General features: G+C 44.0%; 2 protein-coding genes and 1 long non-coding RNA gene across 3 annotated transcripts in view; 1 reads left to right on the forward strand and 2 right to left on the reverse strand.

Moving 5' to 3' along the window:
• LOC309614065 (WAP four-disulfide core domain protein 5-like) overlaps window positions 1-22,595 on the forward strand; it is a 94,078-nt gene that overhangs the window by 32,905 nt on the left and 38,578 nt on the right. The window lies entirely within an intron of this gene.
• On the reverse strand, window positions 6,870-20,402 carry LOC309614087. The gene is made up of 2 exons (XR_014236003.1): window positions 12,022-20,402; window positions 6,870-11,505 (listed from the first exon to the last, which is right to left on the reverse strand). It is a non-coding gene; the product is annotated as an uncharacterized lncRNA (long non-coding RNA).
• On the reverse strand, window positions 20,550-22,210 carry PI3 (peptidase inhibitor 3). The gene is made up of 3 exons (XM_082361871.1): window positions 22,056-22,210; window positions 20,910-21,209; window positions 20,550-20,689 (listed from the first exon to the last, which is right to left on the reverse strand). The coding sequence occupies exons 1-2, from the start codon at window positions 22,150-22,152 to the stop codon at window positions 20,911-20,913; spliced, it is 396 nt and encodes a 131-aa protein (XP_082217997.1). The 5' UTR covers window positions 22,153-22,210; the 3' UTR covers window positions 20,550-20,689; window position 20,910.

The following is a 22,595-nucleotide window of genomic DNA, read 5'->3' on the forward strand; positions in this document are numbered from 1 at the left end:
AACTGAGGCCTAAGCATCTCATGAAGGCAGCCCCGATTCCTTTAATCCAGTGCGCCCCCTGCTGGACTGACTGGTGGCTGATCTCCAGTCAGGCTGACGGTTGGTTCCACTATCTGATCAAGCGACCAATAAGATTTACAAAGTTGGCAGTGGCAAAGACCCGGCTAGCCCTTGTCCCCAGCCAGATCGAGAGGGAGCCCCCATCAGCATCCCAAGACCCTCTAGAGGGTCTGTGTCTCAGTCTTTGCGCCTTCCTTGCAGATACAACCCTCTCATAGGTTTAGAACATCTGTAGGATTCCTGCCCTTCATGCAACCTGCGAGGGCGGCATTTCTTCTTCTCCGAACACTGCTGGTCCTCCTGGCACAGCGGGGGCTGATAGACTTTGGCCCCAGTAGGGGGTTATGGCGGGTGCAGGGCAGGTTTCAGCTTTCTCTTCCTCAAGAGAAACAACACAGACAAGGAAGGAGGTGGATTTGACAAGGGCCCAAGAGACCATCTTCCCAGGAGGGTGAAAGGAGTCCCCAGAAACCAAAGGAAGGCTGTAGGGGAGCAGTCATGACCCAGAGTTGGGCAAGGGGTGGGTGCTAAGGACAGCCTGACAAGGGGCCATGAGACATCGCTGGCTCATGAGGGGATGTGCAGCTTTCCCATTCAGGTGTTCCTGCCCAGAGAAAGATACAGACACATGGAACAAAGGATGACAGAAAGAGGAGAAAATAAAGCATACACGTGAAAACATTTGACAAAAATCGAGAGAGAGAGAAGGACAGGCAGACAGAGAAAGAGAGAGAGACAGCAAGATAGTAATGAACCAGAAATGAAAAGAAAGGCAGACAGATACAGAGGGTAAATGAGATTAAGAGCAAGAAAACAAAGGAGATGCGGAGAATGAGAGGGAGACGGAGTATAAGAGAGAGACAAGGAGGTGGAGAGACAGACACACAGACAGAATGTGGCAGACAGAGCTGTTTAGCCAAAGGGCCATTTCAGGTGGCCCAGACATACTCCCAGAAGAAGTCCTCACAGAGAACTTGGTCCCTATTTGTCAGGGTTTTCTTTCCTGGGATGCCCAATGGAAGGACTGGATTGAGCCCCACCCGAGGAAAGAAAGAGGAGCTCACCCCCAAGCTAGCCAGATGCCCCTCCTTCTCTTCCCTTTCTGAGAGACATGGGACTCCTGGTAGGTGACTTTAGTTCAAGCACTCTCTTTCAGCCAGGCCGACACTTTCTTAATATTGCACTATATTCCGAGACTCTTCCTCCTAAACCCTCCGTCCTTCCCTCCTCTGTCACTAGGAGTCAGCCCTGCATCTGGTCTGATGGCCGTCCTCATCTCCTTGTCACCCATTTACCTCTCACAGGCCTTTTCCCCCGATACACTCTTGGTGATCTAATCTTATTCTGACATCTGCCTTCCAGAGGACCCAAGCTCACCCACTCACCTATTTGTTTTGGTTTGAATTGTTCAGGCAATGAAGGGAAAGGAAGCAGAGAGGCAGAAGAAGATTAGGAAAAGAAAGAACATATTTAGGTTTTTTTTTTTTACAGATATTACTATCAAATGAAGAGGGTAATTGGAGTCCATTAGAAACCATTAAAAAGAGTGAGGTCCCCATTTTATTTATTTATTTATTTTCCCATTCTATTTAAAGGACAATATTCATTATACACCAAAAATTTTATCACTTGCATGATGAAAAATATATGTCAACTTAAAACATTCTAGGGCTTCCCTGGTGGCGCAGTGGTTAAGAATCCGCCTGCCAATGCAGGGGACACGGGTTTGTGCCCCGGTCCGGGAAGATCCCACATGCCGCGGAGCGGCTAGGTCCGTGAGCCACAACTACTGAGCCTGCGCGTCTGGAGCCTGTGCTCCGCAACGGGAGAGGCCACGACAGTGAGAGGCCCGCAGACCGTGATGAAGAGTGGCCCCCGCTTGCCGCAACTGGAGAAAGCCCTCGCACAGAAATGAAGACCCAACACAGCCAAAAATAAATAAATACATTTATTTTTTAAAAAAAAGACATTCTAGGAAATAAGCAGTTCTTCAAAAATGTAAGGTGCATGTGTCAAAGAAAAATACATTTTTTTGAAGACCACTCTCCAAGACCTGAAATTCCTGTGTGATCCCGAATCAAGACAGAACCACATAGCAGAAAGTGAGGAAATGCATGACTAGATAACACTTCATTATTAGGTAAGTTAAGGGTCTTAAACCCCAAACTAAGATTCAAGGTTGCTAAGCAGGGCCTCAGACAGGATTTCCTTTTCCTGATTTATGATGGCCTAAATTTTAGACCCTAAAGTAGCCTAGAACTAAGGCCATGTCCTGCTCCATTTCCAACCCCAAAGTCCCGAACCTATTCCTAGATCATACTACTCCCACAAGTGGAAAGGCCAACAGCAGCGGAACCAGAGACAATGTAGCAAAGAGACTTGCCCTTCAGCCTCAGGATAAGACTGTACATCTTTCATAGCATCCAAACACAGAAACCATGACAATGGTTTAATGGAATTTAATGAACAGAGAATCTGAGTGTCAGGAGACATTAACAACCTATCAGAAAAACAGAAGTGCAGGAACTGGTCAAGACTAAATGTGAAACAGTAACCCCATTCTTTCTTACAAACCCTAAAGGGTCCCCCACCAAAGGCTGAAGACAGAGAAAGGGGGCGGGGGAGAGGAGAGAGACTCAGGAGTCATAGATTTTCATGTAGTTTTAAATACATAACACTTTATTTCTTTGTGTCATTTTCATATGAAGAAGCATTTAACTCTTGATAAAAGGAAGTCTTGGGAATGAAGTAAGCAGGGAAGAACTGGAGCTCAGTTATCCAAGTCTGAGACTGAGCTCCCCAGCATATTCTCAAGCCTGGTTAAGGAGGGGTTTCTACCTGGGGAGACAAGAGAGAAACAGATACAGGAAGATGCAAACCGTGGGGGGAACACAGATTGAGTCCCAAGACCACTGTGGTCTGAATCCTGCCAGGTACTCTCCTCCCAAGGGTACTAAGATGTGCTTCCGAGGAATCAGGGTTCAGGAATTCTAGGTGAGCCATGCTAAAGAATTATAATCTCAGAATCCCTTACCTCACCGTTTAAATGTGAAGAGGAAAGTGCTTCCTTATTATGTGCTGTTAGAAAAAACAATGGCCATGGAAAATGGTCATGATAAAAATTCACTAACAGTTGAGATGCTTAGAGATAATCTTATCCAAACCTCCTCATCAATTCACAGAAGAATGAGGCCCATGACACGAAAAAAATTGTATTTTCTGAGGAAGGAGGTCTGCTGGGCCTCTCTCTTTACTGTCCTTGAGGCAAGGTTCAGGGCAGATCTCAATTCAAAAGCTCTTTCGTCAATGATTTCTAAGGGCACTGAGAGTCCTCCACTCCCTCTGGGACACCTGGTTCTTCTGGAACGTTTCAGGGGCAAAGTGAAGCGGGGTAGACGTGGGGCTTTTCACCTCAGTCCAAAGTCGGCCACGGCTCCGTACACTGACGTCTGCAGTTGTAGACACAACACCTCTTGGACCCACTGCAACCTCTATCGCGCCGGCACAGAGGTAAGAGGACGAAAGGGCAGGAAAGAAAAAAATCTGGGCAATAGCCGGGTTTCCTGATAGCTGGGGGGGAAAACGCCACAGGGTGAGGTGCGGACGCCCGGGCATCAGCGCCAGCTTGTCCCATGGATTCCTCGGAGGAGGAAGCGTCCCCCCTACCCCCGCCCAACCACACCTAGAACCGCCACGCCCTCCATGCACCCTTGCGGAATCCAGGCTGTGCCAAGTGGAGAAAGAGCAGGAGGAAGACCACAGTGGGCGCCGGGAGGCCGCTCAGCTTCATGACGCGAGAAAAGCGTGTGGGTGAACGTGGAGGCTAGATCTCGGTTGATATCGACGCTGGCAGGCAACCGCCAGCAGGGGGAGCTGTAGTTCCCAGGGCCCAGGGTCAAGAGCGCCTGAATTTGACCAGGAGATATCAGCTCTCTCACCCCTGAAAAAGGCACTGTAATAACCTCTGGGGCATAACTTGTGAAAACCCGCAAGTCCTCAGTCTTCTTCAGGGAGTGGCAGGGCTGGCCTGGCCCTTAATAATTCTTGCTTTATGCAGTGGCTTCGGAAGCAATAGGAGGGAATTGTCTTTGCCAGAGCATTTATCAGGTCTGACAAACTCACCCCTTCTCACTTTGTATCCAGGACAATTTAACCCCAACCCTCCCAACAGATTTCAGAAATGGGTACATTTGAAGACTTTACTTTGAACAAATTAACTTTTGGAACCCACCCAGGTACAAAGACAAGGCAAGATAGTAAGCTATTAGCAAAATAATATGGAGAATATCGTGCATTGGGCACTGCGTAAGTTTAAGTGGTCTAATGAATGTTTTCTACTTTGATGCTGCCTTGATGTCTCCATTACTTTGTATAAACTTTGTTTGTTACTAAGGTCAAAAGTCTAACTTGAGGTCATTTCGGAATGTGAACCCCAGGCCAAATAACCCTTCTAACTCTTTCTGCACTGCTGTAAAAGTGTGTGTTGTTCCCACTTGCTTGGTGACAAAGAGAGTATCTATCTTAAGCAGTGGCGAGAAACAGATCTATGGATGCACATAGGGGAGCTGGTACCCGGGGGGAGGCAGAGAGATGCTGAGGAAAAAGATGGCTCCGTAGCATAGTAACTCTGTCCGCCAACTTCTCACCTGCCTTTCTCTCTCTCTCTCTCTCTCTCTCTCTCTCTCTCTCTCTCTCTCTCTCTCTCTCTTTCTCTCTCTCTCTCTTTCTCTCTCTCTCTCTTTCTCTCTCTCTCTCTTTCTCTCTCTCTCTTTCTCTCTCTCTCTCTTTCTCTCTCTCTCTCTTTCTCTCTCTCTCTCTCTTTCTCTCTCTCTCTCTTTCTCTCTCTCTCTTTCTTTCCTTCTTTAAAGAAGATTTTATTAGAGATATTTGCTGCAAATTTAGGCATTTTACAAAAAGAACAACAGATCTCATTCAATTGGTTTTCCACAGCACTGCACATGCCCTTTTAAAAAATTTAGAGTTGAGCTCCAAATGAAAGTTCTTTTTTTATTGAGGTAAATTTGTTATATAGCAAACTTTAAATTTTTGGCATTATATAAATTATAATTTGATATTTGTATACACTACAAAGGGATCACCAGCATAAGTCTAGTTACCGTTCATCACTATACAATTGATCCCCTTCACCCTCCCCGCAACCAGCTTCCCCTCTGGTAACCACTGATCTGTTCTCTCCATCTATGCATTTGTTCTTGTTTTGTTTGTTTGTTCATTTGTTTTATTATTTAGATTCCACATATTAGTGAAATCATATGGTATTTGTCATTCTCTGTCTGATTTATTTCACTTAGCCTAATACACTCTAGGTCCATCCATGTTGTCACAAATGCAAGATTTCATTCTCCCACGTCCTTATCAAGGATTATATCTCCCCAGGAGGTATAAGCTGCCAATATATCTCAAACTCCCCCGGCCCCCAGCTCTACGTTTCAGGACCTAAATTCCAGCTGAGTGTGGCCAAGAGATAGGGAGCTCCATTCTTCTACCCCAACTCCACTTGTAGGGTTGAGGCTCTACCCCACAGACTGAAGGTCAAGAATGCTGAGGCCACAGCAGCCCTTGGAATGGCTCATTCATAGGGTGGAGTTTTCATGCCAGGAAATAAATGTCTGTAAGACCAGAGGCTTCTGCCCATGCACAGAACGCTGTCTGTAAAACAGGGGTTCACCTCCAGAGAAGTGAACCACTATCTCCATCACAGCTCCATAGACATAGCTCAGAGATTTTGCCCAGGTTAAGAGGCAGTCTTTAACAACAGAAAGCTCTAAAGCTCTCCCCAAAGGAACCGACTTTTTTTGGAACAGAGTGTGGGAAAGTTCAAGCTGGAAGGCACTCTTAAAAACAATGGAGAGCCAAAAATAAATAAATAAATAAATTAAAAAAACAACAACAACAAACAATGGAGAGGGGCTTCCCTGGTGGCGCAGTGGTTAAGAGTCCACCTGCCAATGCAGGGGACGTGGGTTTGAGCCCTGGTCCAGGAATATCCACATGCCGTGGAGCAACTAAGCCAGTGGCCACAACTACTGAGCCTGTGCTCTAGAGCCCGCAAGCCACAAGTACTGAGCCCATGCGCCACAACTATTGAAGCCCGCGTGCCTAGAGCCCGTGCTCCGCAACAAGAGAAGCCACCGCAATGAGAAGCCCACACACCACAACGAAAAGTAGCCCCCGCTCGTAACTAAAGCCCGCATGCAGCAACGAAGACCCAACACAGCCAAAAATAAACAAATAAAATAAATACATTTATTTAAAAAATTAAAAAACATTGGAGATTTTGGTGGTAAGCAATTAGGAGGAAGCTGCCGCTCCGTGAGAGCAAAAAACTCAACTACAGGCTAACTAGTTTACCTTTAAGTCAGATTTGAAGGTAACTCCCAGAGAGATTCACAGAAAAATAAAACTAAGAAGAACCTCCTAGATGCAGCAAAATGGATGGACCTAGAGATTATGATACTAAGTGAAGTAAGTCGGAGAGAGAAAGACAGATACCATATGATATCACTTATATGTGCAATCTAAAATATGGCACAAATGAACTTATTTACAAAACAGAACCAGACTCACAGATATAGAGCACAGACTTGTGGTTGCCAAGGGGGAGGGGGGTGGGGGAGGGATGGATTGGGAGTTTGGGATTAGCAGATGCAAACTATTATATATAGGATGGATAAACAAGTTCCTATTGTATAGTACAGGGAACTATATTCAATATCCTGTGATAAACCATAATGGAATAGAATATGAAAAAGAATGTGTGTGTGTGTGTGTGTGTATATATATATATATATGTATATATATATATAACTGAATCACTTTGCTCTACAGCAGAAATTAACACAACATTGTAAGTCAACTATACTTCAATAAAATAAATTAAAAAAAAAAAGAACCTCCTGTGGTCAGAGCAAACCTCAAAGACAAACCTCAAAACCTACATCTGCAAAGGGGCCCAAATAATTGGAAAAGACTGTGTAGCAATTTATGCCACAGGGAATTTTTGGAAAAAAATAGAGCCATTCGCCTGTAATTTAGTGGAGCCTAAAAACTGAGTGTCATGCTGACAGTCACATAGCTTAACCGGAAGATCAGGAAAGACGGCTGAGGAGACTGTCTGATGATAACTTTCCTAAAGTAACAATTACGGGTTGGTACGTGGGAAAGGACTTAAGCTTGTTGGAAATTTTCCAGCGTTTGAGTATGTTTAGTGCTTCGAGAGATCCAGTGTTCTGGGGTAATGGGATTAGGATAGATCAGCGGTTCTCAATCAGGATGATTTTGCGCCCCTGAGGACATTGGGCAGTGCCTGGGGATATTTTGCCATAACCTGGGAGGATGATCTTTCTAGTATGTAGAGCTCAGGAATGCTGCCAAACATCCTACAATCCACAGGAAAGCCCTGATCCCCACAAGTGGTAATAGTGTCAAAGGTAAGAAATCCTGGGTCAGATATATTGGGCCAGTATTTGTGTTCATCAAGGACAATTCCTTTGGGGAAACTGAAGGAAGAAAAGACATAATTGAGTGTTGAGAGCAGCATTATCAAGCAGATTTTGGTCAGCTGTCCTTCTGTGTCCCGACCTTTATGAAACATTGGTTCTTTCAGCTCACAATACCTAAAGGTGTCCTAATGCATAGATTCCAGATTCTCAGCAGAACTTCAGCTCTTGGCTTTATTTTAAAGGTCCAGTTTTTTCATCAGACGTTTGACTTGAGTTTTAGTGTTCTTACTTTTCAGAGCCCATTGAACATCTCAGTAACATGTTTGAAATCATATTAATACATTTATTTTTAAATTGAGGTGTAATTGACATATAGCATTATATTAGCTTCAGGTGTACAACATAATGATTCAGTATTTGTATACACTTCGAAATGATCACAACAATAAGTCCAATGACTGATTTCAACGCCACCAAAATTGTCATAAAAATATATCAACTGAAATAGAACATACAGTAATGGTGAGGGAATACACACAACATAATGGAAGAAAAGAGAAACTCAATGCTTACGGGAATTTACAAATGATAAAGGCAGAATTCCCCGTCACCAGAGAAATGTTAGATAACTCAGTAAATGATATCGAGACAGATTATCAGCAGTTCAGGGGGAAATACTGGACTTCTGTCTCACCCATTATCTTCAAATAGGCTTTAGATGATCCAGGATGTAAACATTAAACTTGAACTATAAAAATACTCAAAGAATACGTAACCGAAGTTTTGTACACTATTGATTTGGGAATGATTTTCTGAAAGCAAATTGATACAGATAACCACATACAAATGAAAAGCTTTTGTAGGACAAAATCAATCCTACAGTAGGAAAAATAATTAGAAATTGGAAAAATATGAGTAAATACATACAATAGGAATATATATTCCATAATATATAGAAAGATCGTTTACAATACAATAAAGAAAACAGATTACCTAATAGAAACATGAACACAGACCAGGAATATATGGATGGCAGAAAAAGTAATGCAAGTGGCATATATATATAAGTGGCCTACATATATATATAAAACTGCACCTATAATTAAAGAAATGCAAACTAAAGTAAACACAATTCCTATTTTTCTCCCCATGAGACTGGTTTCCCACTGTTGATTTGGGGCAAGTTCCATCCACCATTGGTCTCTGTCTCAGTTATTGTAAAATGGGTGGCTTGAGCTCTTAGGACCCACCTTGCTTGAGAAAGACGCCAAGACTCTAAGCAAAGGTCTCTGCCTGGTGAGGAGTAAATTGGCACAAGAAGAGCAGAGAGATCATTGAGAGGACACCAAAATGAGGCAGGACACTCATGACAATGGCTAACTTGGCAAATTGTGGAGCATCAGTTCATAGCTGACTTCTTCTCATCTTCTCCCCAAATCTACGTTATCTTTGATTCTACACTTTGGCTTGAGAAATTCTGTTCCCCTGGAATTCCTGCCATGAACATGATGTCTGGTTCAGGTCAGACGAAAAGATCATAAAGTCTTTCTTTGAAAGGTTACTCATCCTCCTACCTTATTCAATATCTTACAGAAAGAGCAAAAACCATTATATCAGGACAGGTAGTTCTCGGCCCCAGCTCTGTCCTTGACCCCTCGTGTGAACTTCGATGGTGCCCCTAGACTTCAGTTTTCTCATCTTCGAGATGAGGGTGTTTGTCTGGACCATGTCCAAGGGGATTTCCAACTCCAAATGCAATGGCAGGTTGTGGCTCAGAGCATCTGGGACGAGCTGAGAAGCACCAGGTGTCTGTGCATGACCCTTGTCACACCGGACTCCCTGGGGCAGACGCGCATGGCTGGCTAGAACAGAGTCTCCTCATGCAAGGAGGCTCTGGACAAGGAGAGCCTAAGAAGTGGCCAAAGAACGTCCAAAAATTATCAGTGACCCCAGGGTGCACACAAAGCCTGCAGATATGACATCAGGGCTTCATCTCGGCAAAAAGCTCCTCAGCTGGGGAACACTATGTCTCTGGCAGGAGCGTGGTAGCAGTTGAGCTGTTCCCAATGAACCACATGTTTTCTGGCTGCACTGCCCATTCTGGGAACTTCAGCAAGCATCTCTTGATGATTTCACTAATATCATGCAGCCCCAGAAGTTCTCACCTTTCCTGTGATCCTTGCTCTCTCCTCACCATGACGTGCAGAGTGTGATGAGGCAGTAGGTGGTGTAGAGAATATTGGAGCCTTCCTGCTCCATCCAATCCCCTTTCCTTTTAACAGCTGGTTAAACGACAGGCCAGAAGCTGGGACCAGAACACAGAATGAAGAGGAGGCTCACAGTGGGAATGAGAACGCTTTAGACAACTTTCATGTCTTGACTTCTAAGCATACACACACCCTTCCTATAATGAGGGAGTATCGCACCAGGTCAGTCTTGGGAGTGGGAGGCTGAGGCCACATCCCCCGTGGAAGCTGGAAAGTCCAGATGCCTGTTCCCTCTTCCTTCTTTGCAGCCAGCACATATGCAGGAGTGCTTGTTTTAAGAACCCAGGCACAAACGCCATCATGGATGTGAGGACTGGTGATTGTTAGAAGCAGACACAGAGAAAGGAAGAAGCGAGGATTTCTCCTGGCAGCCAATGGCTGCAGCATCTCACTTCCAGGGAGAGAAGCGGAACGGATGTCCAAGGCTTTGGCAACGTTGGCTGGACAAGACGTGACATCATTCTGACTGGAGGCAGCGGTGGGGTGCTCTAGGGTGATTCAGGAGGAAACAACTCTGGGACAAGTATTATTGAAGAATTAGTGCCTTAGTATCTAAAAACACTCAGCTGCAGACTAGGGAAGACCAAGTACCATCTAGCGTGGAAAAGCTGGGAAGATAACCTGGGATTAAAATAGGGGCAGAAAAAATGATTCAGGTCCATTAAAAGTGACCTTGTGAAAGAAATGACTGCTCATAGAGAAACTGATAGAAGAGGTGTCTTGCTGTCTGGTCCGATAAGAGAAGGCACTTTCCCAGGGACATTTCCATGGTGACTAGGGAGTGTGGCCTTCTGTTTCCGAGGTGGCAACATTTGTGCTGTCCTCCCAATGTGAAAAGTCTCTGGAGTTTCATGGAGGGTATTTGACGTTCGTTGACTGACCACTACATTTTGGTACCTCCCTTTGGAGTTCATATTTGACTCTTGATGGACATTCTGGCTTCCCGTTGCAAAGGGTCACTTTCCTTCACTCTGATACCTCGGGCTGCGCTAAGATGCTTGGCAAATGTGATGCTCCCACCTGACACTTAGATCTCCACTGAGTGACCCAAAGCAGCGAGGACCAAGGGGCAGCCTTTCCCAGGGCAATGCAGTATTGTCATCCGCAGCAGCACCCAACCAGGGGCATTGGTGGCTGCGGTGAGTGTCCAGGACCACAGCAGAGGGGTCCACATCACACAGTCGTTGAGCTGTTGTTGGCTGTGATCATGCTGCCTGGACACTCATTCTCACAATACCCTGAGCCTGAATCCTGATAATTCCATGCGCCACGTTTTGCAGATTGCATTCTCAGGGGAGCAAGAGCTGAGACAGAGGTAGGAGCGCAAGTTTCATGGCAAAGGAACACCTGTGCAAGAGAAGGAGTGGAAGCAGGACTAGGTACCAGGAGCATCGCTGTGCTGACCTGACCTCATCCCTGCCAGCCCATTGGGGGAGCTCTGGAGCAAGGATTTTCCATTAGAGGTGTCCTCCCTTAGGATCCTTGAACCACAGCCTTACTCTGTCCCTGGCCAGGGGTCCCCTGGGTATCGTGTGACCTCAGCTCAATTACCAGGTTGTGGCTGAGAAGCACTTGCTGTCCGTGATCAGCTAACACACTCCGAGAAGCTGGGTGGCGAGTTGCTTCTCGAAGGGGGTCTGAGCTGCACATCTCCTTCTGCTGCGGGGATTCACATCTCCATACACATTTGGGAACAGCTCTGGTGGGCTTTCTTCCTGCAGGAAACCATAGAGGATGAAGGTCCGCGGGGCAAACTACAGCCCCGGCCCCTGCAATTGGTGTCAGGGCTACAACCGCTCGTCATCCTCGCCCTTCTCGTCACCCCATTCTAGTCTCCTTGTCCTCAGCTACCATCAACGCGACTCCCCGTGGCTTACCTGGTGGTGTGACCCAAACCCTCATTCCTGAGCATCGCCACACCCTTCTCAGGCCACGGTGGTGACACTTGTCCATTCACGGTCACATAGGGAAGGTACTACCAAGATACTGTGCTTTTCCTCTGTGCATCTTCACTGCTCTCTTCCAGTTCTGCCTGGCCTATCCTCTCTGAGATGCAGTTCAAGTTGAGAAAAATTCTGTCTGATTGGTTTGGCAGATCAGCTACTTAAAGGCTCTGTATTCTAAATATCATGAACTTTGTTTGCGGCCCCAATTAGTGAAACTGAAACATTATTCACCATGAGCCTTGAAAATAACAGCTCGATTGTATTTCAGGGAAGATAGAAACTCACCCAAAGAGCAACCACGTGGACGTTGCCCAGCCACCTAATCCCTCTCGCAGACTCCTCGTCCTCAGGACCATGGGACCCGGAGAGCAGCCAAAAGGGTGAGAAAAGAAGCCAATCTGCAAAGTAGTCTCAGGATCATTTTTTTTCTCATACCATGGTGCTTTCCACCATTATACTTTATTATATTTATTTCTGCTTCCTTCCATTTTATTTTTTCTTCCTTTTTAAATCTAGGTTAAGTAGCTCGTGGTTTCACTATTTTGTAATTTTTTAAAATAGGATTTTGATTTATTAATTAGATCTACTGTTTTCCTATTCTTGACTTTAGAAATTTTATGATTTTATCTTTATCATTATTTTCCTTTAGTTGTCCTTTGTTTTACTCTGTCCTTTTTTAGTTCCTTACGTTAAATTCCAGATTTTTCAAAATTTCATTTTTATTATTCATATATATAAATGTTATATATATGAAATCTTGCCATTTGTGACAGTATGGATGAATCTTGAGGACACTATGCTAGGTGAAATAAGTCAGAGAAAGACAAATACTATATAAACTCCCACATTTATAGCAGCATTTGTCACAATAACCAAGGTATGGAAACAACCTGAGTGCCCATAACAGATGAATGGATAAAGAAGATGTGGTATATGTAAATACATGTATACAATGGCATATTATTTAGCCATGAAAAAGAAGGAAAGCCTGCCATTTACAACGACATGGATAGACCCTGAACACATTATGCTAAGTGAGAAAAGTCAGACAGAGAAAGATGAGTATTGTATGATATCACTTATATATGGAATCTAAAAAAGCCAAACTCATATAAACAGAGAGCAAATTGGTGGTTACTAAGGTACAGGGGGGATAAGAGAGATGTTATTTAAGGGTACAAACTTGTAAAGAGTAGTAAATAAGTCCTAAAGATCTAATGCACAGTAGAGTGAATATATACAAAAATATTGCATTATAATCATCAAACTTGCTAAGAGACTAGAACTTAATTATTCCATCCACTAAAAAAATAAGATAATTATGTAACATGATGGAGGTGCTAATTATCACTACAATGGCAATCATATTTCAATATATGTGTAACAAATTAACCTGTGGCACACCTTAAATTTACACAGTGTTATATGTCAAATATATTTCAATTTTGCTAATCAAAACTACAATGAGGTACCACCTCACACCAGTCAGAATGGCCATGATTAAAAATTCTACAAATAATAAATGTTGGAGAGGGTGTGGAGAAAAGGGAACCCTCTTACACTGTTGGTGGGAATGTAAATTGGTACAGCCACTATGGAAAACAGTATGGAGGTTCCTCAAAAAACCAGAAATGGACTTGCCATATGATCCAGCAATCCCATTCCTGGCATGTACCCAGACAAAACTATAATTCAAAAAGATACGTGAACCCCTATGTTCATAGCAGCACTATTTACAATAGCCAAGGCAATAGAAACAACCTAAATGTCCACTGACAGATGAATGGATATAAGGAGATGTGGTATATATATGTACAATGGAATATTACTCAGCCATAAAAAAGAATGAAATTTGCAGCAACATGGATGGAGATTATCATACTAAGTGAGGTAAGTCAGAAAGAGAAAGACAAATACCGTATGATATCACTTGTATGTGGAATCTAAAATATGACACTAATGAACATATCTATGAAACAGAAACAGACTCACAGACATAGGGAACAGACTTGTGGTTGCCAAGGGGGTGGGGGGAGGGAAGGATTGGGAGTTTGGGATTAGCAGATGCAAACTATTATATATAGGATGGATAAACAACAAAATCTTATTGTATAGCACAGGGAACTATATTCAATATCCTGTGATAAACCATAATGGAAAAGAATATATATAGCTGAGTATAACTGAGTCACTTTGCTGTATAGCAGAAATTAACACAACGTTGTAAATCATCTATACTTCAATAAGTTTTTAAATAAATAAAATAAATTTAAAAAGAAGAACTGTGACAAAGCAATTAAACTTATCAAAACAGCTAAATAAAAAAGGCAACAAGTGCATGAAAAGGCAGTTCACAGAGGGAAAAAAAGTGTTAACACCTGAATCGATATGAAAGATGTACCATCTCATTGATCATAAAACACCAGTTCAAAAAGCATTTTGTTTCCACTGCATTTTACTGAAACATATTTTGTTCGCTAAAGACTTTGGATAATTCTTTCCCTTCTCTGGGCTTCAGTTCTACCAACTGTAAAATGAGGGAGCTGGAGAGATTGTTGCCAAGGGCTCCATCAGTCCCTTCCACAATGAAAGAGGCTGAAAGATTCTATCAGAGCCATTTTTCTGAATATTGTGAGGTAAGAGTAGGAAACACAGGGAGTTGAGACCATTGAAAAGGAAGAATAAGTGGGTGAAGACTCCATTGAGAATAACTGCCTTGACATTGAGAAGAGCTGACTTGACAAATTTGTAGAGGATCATCTCGGCCAAATTGCTTCCATATGAACCAACTTCCCCATTAACTGTATTTTTCCATCGACGCATTTCCTACTTCCCCATTAACTGTACTTTTCCATGGACGCATTTCCTTGTACTGTTCCATCACTCAAGAATATCGATCTCATCTTAGGGACCATCCTTCAAGATCCAAATCGCGTGAAACCATCAACGTGACCTTATTAAGAAGTTAGCTCTACATCTTGGTTTTGGACCCAGCATGGCGGGGGAGCACTCTGTGACTTTGGGAAGCCCTTCATCATCCTCTCTGGGCCTCAGGTTTTTCATGTTTAATGTAAAGAAGTGGTTCATGATAATCTCAGAGTGTACTGTCTGTTCTAACTAGATGGAAGGCTGTGTGATCAGGGAATTGCCAAGAGCTGATAACCAGTGGGTGCATGTTTTTGCCTCCTAGGACTGGCACCCCTGAGAAGGATGGTACATATGCCCAGTGGGAAGAGAGTGTTGTGTCCTTGTTCCTGTTCTAGATAGGGAATAAGAAGTACTTACAGTTCTCTGTAAACTTTGCAGTGACTGCTCAGTTGTTCTGCCCCGGGACTGACCATGGAACCTCAGAGATGGGCAGAGGGCTCCCAGCCTCAGAGGGACGCTCAAGTTTGGTGGATGCTGGATCCAGTGGGTGGAAGTAGGGAGCAGGAATATGAATCCTTCCACTGGCACTGAACGTTTGATGTCTGTTCTTCTCACCAAGCCACTGTGAGTAGCTCAAAGGGCTTTTTGTGTGTGTGTGACCTTAATAGTGCCTGGAAGTAACAAATCAACTTTCTTACCCTCCCCCTGACTTCCTCCCCAGAGTTACTCACATGGTCAGATATGCCTGTATTAGGTTCTAGGTCGTTTGTGGAGTTTTACTGCAAAGAGCTCGAAAACCTCCATGTGCTCTGGCCTTCTCTTTTACAGATGGTGTCAGTGAGGTTCAGAGAGTGTGTGGAACTTTTCTGAGTCTAAGTGGATCAGAACAGAGGTCTGGGTGATGGCACAGTATTGCCTGCTTCTGAAATCCGGAAGGAAATCAGAGAACAGGGGGTACCTGGACGGAATGTGAGGCTGGATGTCTGAATGGGGATGAAAAGACTCTCTTCCCTGCCCAGTTATGGGCTCCCAGGTGAGCAGAACCTGGCCCAAATGGGGACATGGGACCAATGGATACCTGGTCCAAAGTCATGTCTCCCAAAATGGGCCCCTTATCATGCCATGAACCCCTTATTTCTTTGAATTAATAATTCCCCTTGACACTATAAATGATTAAAAATACTAGTGGGCTCCAGCTGCCAGGAGACAAATGTTTAGGCATCAGTTGGAATCAGAGAAATTTACGTTTGTAACAATTTGATCAAAATAGCCAGTTCCATAGGAAGGTAGAATGAACACTGGTCTAGGAAACAGGGAACCAGATCTTGGTGGCCCTGATTTGCTGAATGAAATTGTGAAAGGCATTTCTTCCTAAATTTCTCCCCATAAAATTGATATAAAACAATGATGAAAAATCTGAAAGTGAAATTAAGAAAACACTCCCATTTACCATTGCAACAAAAAGAGTAAAATATCTAGGAATAAACCTACCTAAGGAGACAAAAGACCTGTATGCAGAAAATTATAAGACACTGATAAAAGAAATTAAAGATGATACAAATAGATGGAGAGATATACCATATTCTTGGATTGGAAGAATCAACATTGTGAAGATGACTCTACTACCCAAAGCAATCTACAGATTCAATGCAATCCCTATCAAACTACCACTGGCATTTTTCACAGAACTAGAACAAAAAATTTCACAATTTGTATGGAAACACAAAAGACCCCGAATAGCCAAAGCAATCTTGAGAAAGAAAAACGGAGCTGGAGGAATCAGGCTCCCTGACTTCAGACTATACTACAAAGCTACAGTAATCAAGACAGTATGGTACTGGCACAAAAACAGAAATATAGATCAATGGAACAGGATAGAAAGCCCAGAGATAAACCCACGCACATATGGTCACCTTATCTTTGATAAAGGAGGCAAGAATATACAGTGGAGAAAAGACAGTCTCTTCAATAAGTGGTGCTGGGAAAACTGGACAGCTACATGTAAAAGAATGAAATTAGAATACTCCCTAACACCATACACAAAAATAAACTCAAAATGGATTAAAGACCTAAATGTAACGCCAGACACCATCAAACTCTTAGAGGAAAACATAGGCAGAACACTCTATGACATAAATCACAGCAAGATCCTTTTTGACCCACCTCCTAGAGAAATGGAAATAAAAACAAAAATAAACAAATGGGACTTAATGAAACTTAAAAGCTTTTGCACAGCAAAGGAAACCATAAACAAGATGAAAAGACAACCCTCAGAATGGGAGAAAATATTTGCAAATGAAGCAACTGACAAAGGATTAATCTCCAAAACACACAAGCAACTCATGCAGCTCAATATCAAAAAAACAAACAACCCAATCCAAAAATGGGCAGAAGACCTAAATAGACATTTCTCCAAAGAAGATATACAGATTTCCAACAAACACATGAAAGAATGTTCAACATCATTAATCATTAGAGAAATGCAAATCAAAACTACAATGAGATGTCATCTCACACTGGTCAGAATGGCCATCATCAAAAAATCTACAAACAATAAATGCTGGAGAGGGTGTGGAGAAAAGGGAACCCTCTTGCACCTTTGGCGGGAATGTAAATTGATACAGCCAGTATGGATAACAGTATGGAGGTTCCTTAAAAAACTAAAAAGAGAACTACCATACGACCCAGCAATCCCACTACTGGGCATATACCCTGAGAAAACCATAATTCAAAAAGAGTCATGTACCAAAATGTCCATTGCAGCTCTATTTACAATAGCCAGGACATGGAAGCAACCTAAGTGTCCATCGACAGATGAACGGATAAAGAAGATGTGGCACATATATACAATGGAATATTACTCAGCCATGAAAAGGAACGAAACTGAGTTATTTGTAGTGAGGTGGATGGACCTAGAGACTGTCATACAGAGTGAAGTAAGTCAGAAAGAGAAAAACAAATACCGTATGCTAACACATATATATGGAATCTAAAAAAAAAAAAAGAAAAAAGAATGGTCAGAAGAACCTAGGGGCAAGACAGGAATAAAGATGCAGACCTACTAGAGAATGGACTTGAGGATACAGGGAGGGGGAAGGGTAAGCTGCGACAAAGTGAGAGAGTGGCATGGACATATATACACTACCAAATGTAAAATATATAGCTAGTGGGAAGCAGCCGCATAGCACAGGGAGATCAGCTCGGTGCTTTGTGACCACCTAGAGGGGTGGGATAAGGAGGGTGGGAGGGAGGGAGTTGCAAAAGGGAAGAGATATGGGGACACACGTATATGTATAACTGATTCACTTTGTTATAAAGCAGAAACTAACACACCATTGTAAAGCAATTATACTCCAATAAAGATGTTAAAAAAAAAAAAGGTGGGGGGGGAGGTACATCTACCCACAGACTTTTCTTTGTCCCTAACCCCTTGCTTGGATTGTTTTGTAAATCCGGTGCCAAGATCACCAAGGGAGGCTGTGCAGGGGCAAAATTATTTTATCCTTGAAAGTTACTATGAAAGTAGAGCTTTAATGTTTTCATCATAACAACAGCAAAAACAAAATGGTAATTACCTGAGGTGAAGGATTTGTTAACTATTCTTATTGTGGTAAACATTTTGCAGGGTATACATGTATCAAATCACCACGTTGTACACCTTAAACATTCATGTTATATGTCAATTTTTATCTCACTAAAGCTGGGGGGAGGGGGGCTTCCCTTGTGGTGCCGTGGTTAAGAATCCGGCTGCCAATGCAGGGGACACGGGTTCAAGCCCTGGTCTGGGAAGATCCCACATGCCATGGAGCAACTAAGCCCGTGCGCCACAACTACTGAGCCTGCGCTCTAGACCCTGCGAGCCACAACTACTGAAGTCCGCACGCCACAACTACTGAGCCCACGCACAGCAACTACTGAAGCCCACACGCCTAGAGCCCATGCTCTGCAACAAGAGAAGCCACCACAATGAGAAGCCCGCGCACCGCAACAAAGAGCAACCCCCGTTCGCCACAGGTAGAGGAAGCCTGCGCGCAGCAAGGAAGACCCAACGCAGCCCTAAATAAATAAATTTATTTTAAAATAATAATAATAATAATAATAAATAAGTAAAGCTGGGGGGAAAAGAGACAAAATCGAAGGGGTAAATACTGCTATCTTCACCATACAGAATCTTCACATTCGGGAGCATGTTAATTATTTATTCAAGGCTTTTTTCTGTGCTACATGAACGCTTGTTTACATTTCTTTTTTAAAGTTCTGCCTGTTTCTCATTAAGTTTATTTGTTGAGCGGTTTAATTGTGTTGATATTATAAGTGGAAATTTTTTTCCATTCCATTTTCTGATTATTGCTAGTTTATAATAAAAATAGGATTTATGGGAATTCCCTGGCAGTCCACTGCCGTGGGCCCGGGTTCAATCCCTGGTTGGGGAACTAAGATCTTACAAGCCGCATGGCACAGCCAAAAAAATTAAAAATTAAAAATTAAAATAGGATTTAGTTTAATTTTTAAATAGGATTTATCATCACATATTCACTGTGTGTCTTTGGGTGATTAAGTGAAGCTTTCATGGTTTCAATCTCTTAACAAAATTAAAGATGTGTATACTACCCATCTGAGAGAGTTCTAATGAAAAATAAATAAGACAATACATATAACATATTTAGTACAGGATCTGGAACAGAGAAAACACTAAAACACAGAAACTGTTCTTACCACCGATGGTGTATTACGTGTTTGTCAGGCCAGAAGTTTAGCCACTGCTCTCACCTGTGCTCCAAGATGCTCAGTCCAGTCCATCCCCTGGAGAATGAGAGGGAAACCCTGGCTTGTAGGCCCCTGGGATGGACCAAGGGGCAGCGGGCTCTCTGTTCTCTCACCCCCAACAAAGCCTCTGCTCCCCACCTCCCCTCTAGCAGGAGCCCAACACACACACAAAAAGAAGAGGTGTTTCAGGGCCATAATGTCAGGGCTGAACTGACATTCTTTATTATACTTCCAGAATAATTTCATCCAACCCACCTCAGAATGAGTAGACAACTGAAGATCAGAGATTTGTCTGAGGTCATCCAACAATTGGGGAGGAGGCTGGGGCTAGAACTCAGGTCTCCTGATGCCCAAGCCTGTGCTCTGCCCACTTCACCCCAAATGCTCCTCCCCCTGCAGCTTTGACCTTCCCTGAGAACTTCATTGCACAAGGACAGTGGGGCAGGTGAGCCAACAGCAGAACCACGAGGTCATCAAAGTTTGCCCAACATACACGCTTCTGCTGTCTTCACTCCTCGAGTCTGCTCTGCCCCAACTTGTATGTCTCCAGAGAACATTATTCAGCAATCACAAGAAAGGATCACGGATTCAATGTGTCTTGCCTCCTCATTCACATCTTAAAACAGAAAGCTGGGAGAGGATATTGCTTAACCCAAAGGAATTATGTGTTATTGGAGGCATCTCAGGCATGAATAGGGGAAATGCTTCATGAGCAGGGATTTCCCAGCATGTGTTTCTATGTCTTCTTGGGAGGACATAGATCCCTGGGAAACATGAAAGGAAAAGAAGGAGGGAGCTATAGATTTAGCCACAAGGGTTGGCTAGTCACACCGACAGGGCTGATCATAGCCAGGTCAGAAGTAGGGGTCAATTGGGAAGGTTTTGGGTTTTATTTCCCCCGTCCAAGGCCAAAGGCAAAATGTCTAGGTTTCCATTTCCTGGTGAAATGGAGGCTGCAGTTCTTGGGTTGATTATTGGATTTCTACAGTGAACCCTAGGAATGGGCCTTTCGTTCCTGCCCCCGCTCTCCTTCACACATCAGTAACATCTGCCGTGGGTCCCTCTCCACTCGCCACTGGGGACTGGAAGTCCCAACTCCACACCCATCTCCCCAGAGCCTCCAGGAGCCCAGAAGTCATAGGAGCCAGAAACAAATGGAGTAGAAAGTGGTCTTTTATTGGAAAGTACATGAGAGAGGCATCCCAGGTTTGGGAACCCTGGAGGAAAGGAAGAATGGGCAGTGTGGGAGAGGGTAGTGCTACAGGCACCAGGATTTGCATCCCTGGGGCTTCACAGGTGCAGCGAGAACAGACTCTGCCTGGTAGGAGAAAAGAGAATCAGAGATGCGATTCAGCAGGTCAAAGACTCAGAGGCAGTGGGAGGCAGGACCAAGCCCACTCGTCATCCCTCTCAGGACGAGACCCCTCAATCTCTCCATCACCTCCCTATGTCCTCTCCCCCACCAACCTAGGATCACTCTCCACCGCTCAGCCTTTCTGTGCCTTCACAGGTCACCTCTTCCTCCCCCCAGTTCTCACCTCACCAAGGATTCATACATTCTCTCCCACAACTGCCCACACAGCACTTCATTCTCCCCAGGCAATCAGCATCTCTCAGACATTTGTTAGGGGGATTTATCATGAAGCACTGGATCTGAATCATGGGGCAGAAGCCAGGCTTATAGGGGAGTGTGACTTCGACTTGATCTTGTCCTTTGAATGGATCTTGTCCTTTGAATGGATCCTGTCCTTTGAATGGATCTTGTCCTTTGACTGGATCTTGTCCTTTGAATGGATCTTGTCCTTTGAATGGATCTTGTCCTTTCGCAGTGCCTTGACCTTTAGAACAACAAAGAAATATCCCCACATTTACAACAGTGTATCTGCTTTAACCATCTAGTCTTTCCTCCAGGTCCAGCCACTGTTCACTGCAGTGTCCCTCAAAATGTGACTTGAGATAGGGGAGGGTCACCAGGGCTAGCTGGGGTCTGTGCTCTTGGAAGGCTGGGACCAGGGTTCCTCGGGTGTCCATCTCTTCCCCTCATCCTCCATTCTGGGTCCTAGGGCCCTCACGAGGATATGCCAGACTGAAGTGTCTTTCAGAGGTGGTAAGGTCACTTTGGCATCTTTGAGGAAACTTAATGGAAGGGAAAGGAGCCATGAGACACTTACCAGGAGACCTGAGCTCCATCCTGGCTCTGGAGATTGTTTTGACAAATCCTCACCCCTCCCTAGGTCTCAATGTCCTCCTTTGGAAAATAGGGGTCTTCAAACTACATGATTTCTGAGGCCCTGTTGGTTTTTAACCTTCTCTTAGAGGACTGATGACAGGTGATTTTATGGGGCAGACAGGCAGGGGACAGACCCCACACCAAGGGATCAGATTCCTGGAGCCCCTCACTTCATTGAACGTTCTGTCCAAGTATCAACACTTGAGGCCAAGGTCATGTAACAACACTCCTTCCACAAACAGCCCTGATATCTCAGTCCTGGGATGGAAAGCATGTAGAGTCTAGCAGGCAACTTCCTACTTCTCCGGATATGCTGGAAACCTACTGTCCAGGCTGAAGAGTGGGCTCTAGCCCTGCCTGCTGCTCTGGAAGTACCCCCTGTCAGTACCCAGGCTGCCCCCAACAGCCTCTCCTCAACCCAACCCAGCCCCACCCAGGCCACTTCCCCATTCACCTTTTATGACAGCTGCCTGTGCCACCAGTGTTCCAAGGACAAGAAGTACCACCACTAGGCTCAAGAAGTTTCTGGACTTCATGTTGTCAGACTTCATGTTGTCAAGAAGGTGAATGGCTAAGAGCTGAGGCCAAACCTAGTTTTATGCAGCTCCAGCTTGGCCTGGCGCCAAGGGTGGATCTCTGGTTTCACAAGGGACAAGGCGTACATTTTCTTAGTTCTACCAGGAAATATTCACCTCCATCCTGGGAGGGACCTTGGGCCTTTCCCCAAGGATTATTCACAGGGAGAAATGGCAGTTACTGTTGCATCATCTCTGATAGCCCCAAGAGTTACCTCACTTTCTCACAAAGAAGCAGAGCTGGCTGGCCCTTGGGCACCATTACAGCCAAATTCTTCATACTTAGAATAGAAAGAATATGGAGCCCAAAGAAGAGAAAGGAATCACCCATGGTCATTTAACAAGTCAGTGGTAGGTCTGGTGTTCAGTTTTCATAGCCAAGGTGTTCCCCAGTTACTCCCTGTTCCTGCAAGACACAC

The sequence above is a fragment of the Balaenoptera borealis genome, assembly GCF_965194805.1.
Source record: "Balaenoptera borealis genome assembly, chromosome: 16".
In the NCBI taxonomy this organism is placed as follows: Eukaryota; Metazoa; Chordata; class Mammalia; order Artiodactyla; family Balaenopteridae; genus Balaenoptera; species Balaenoptera borealis.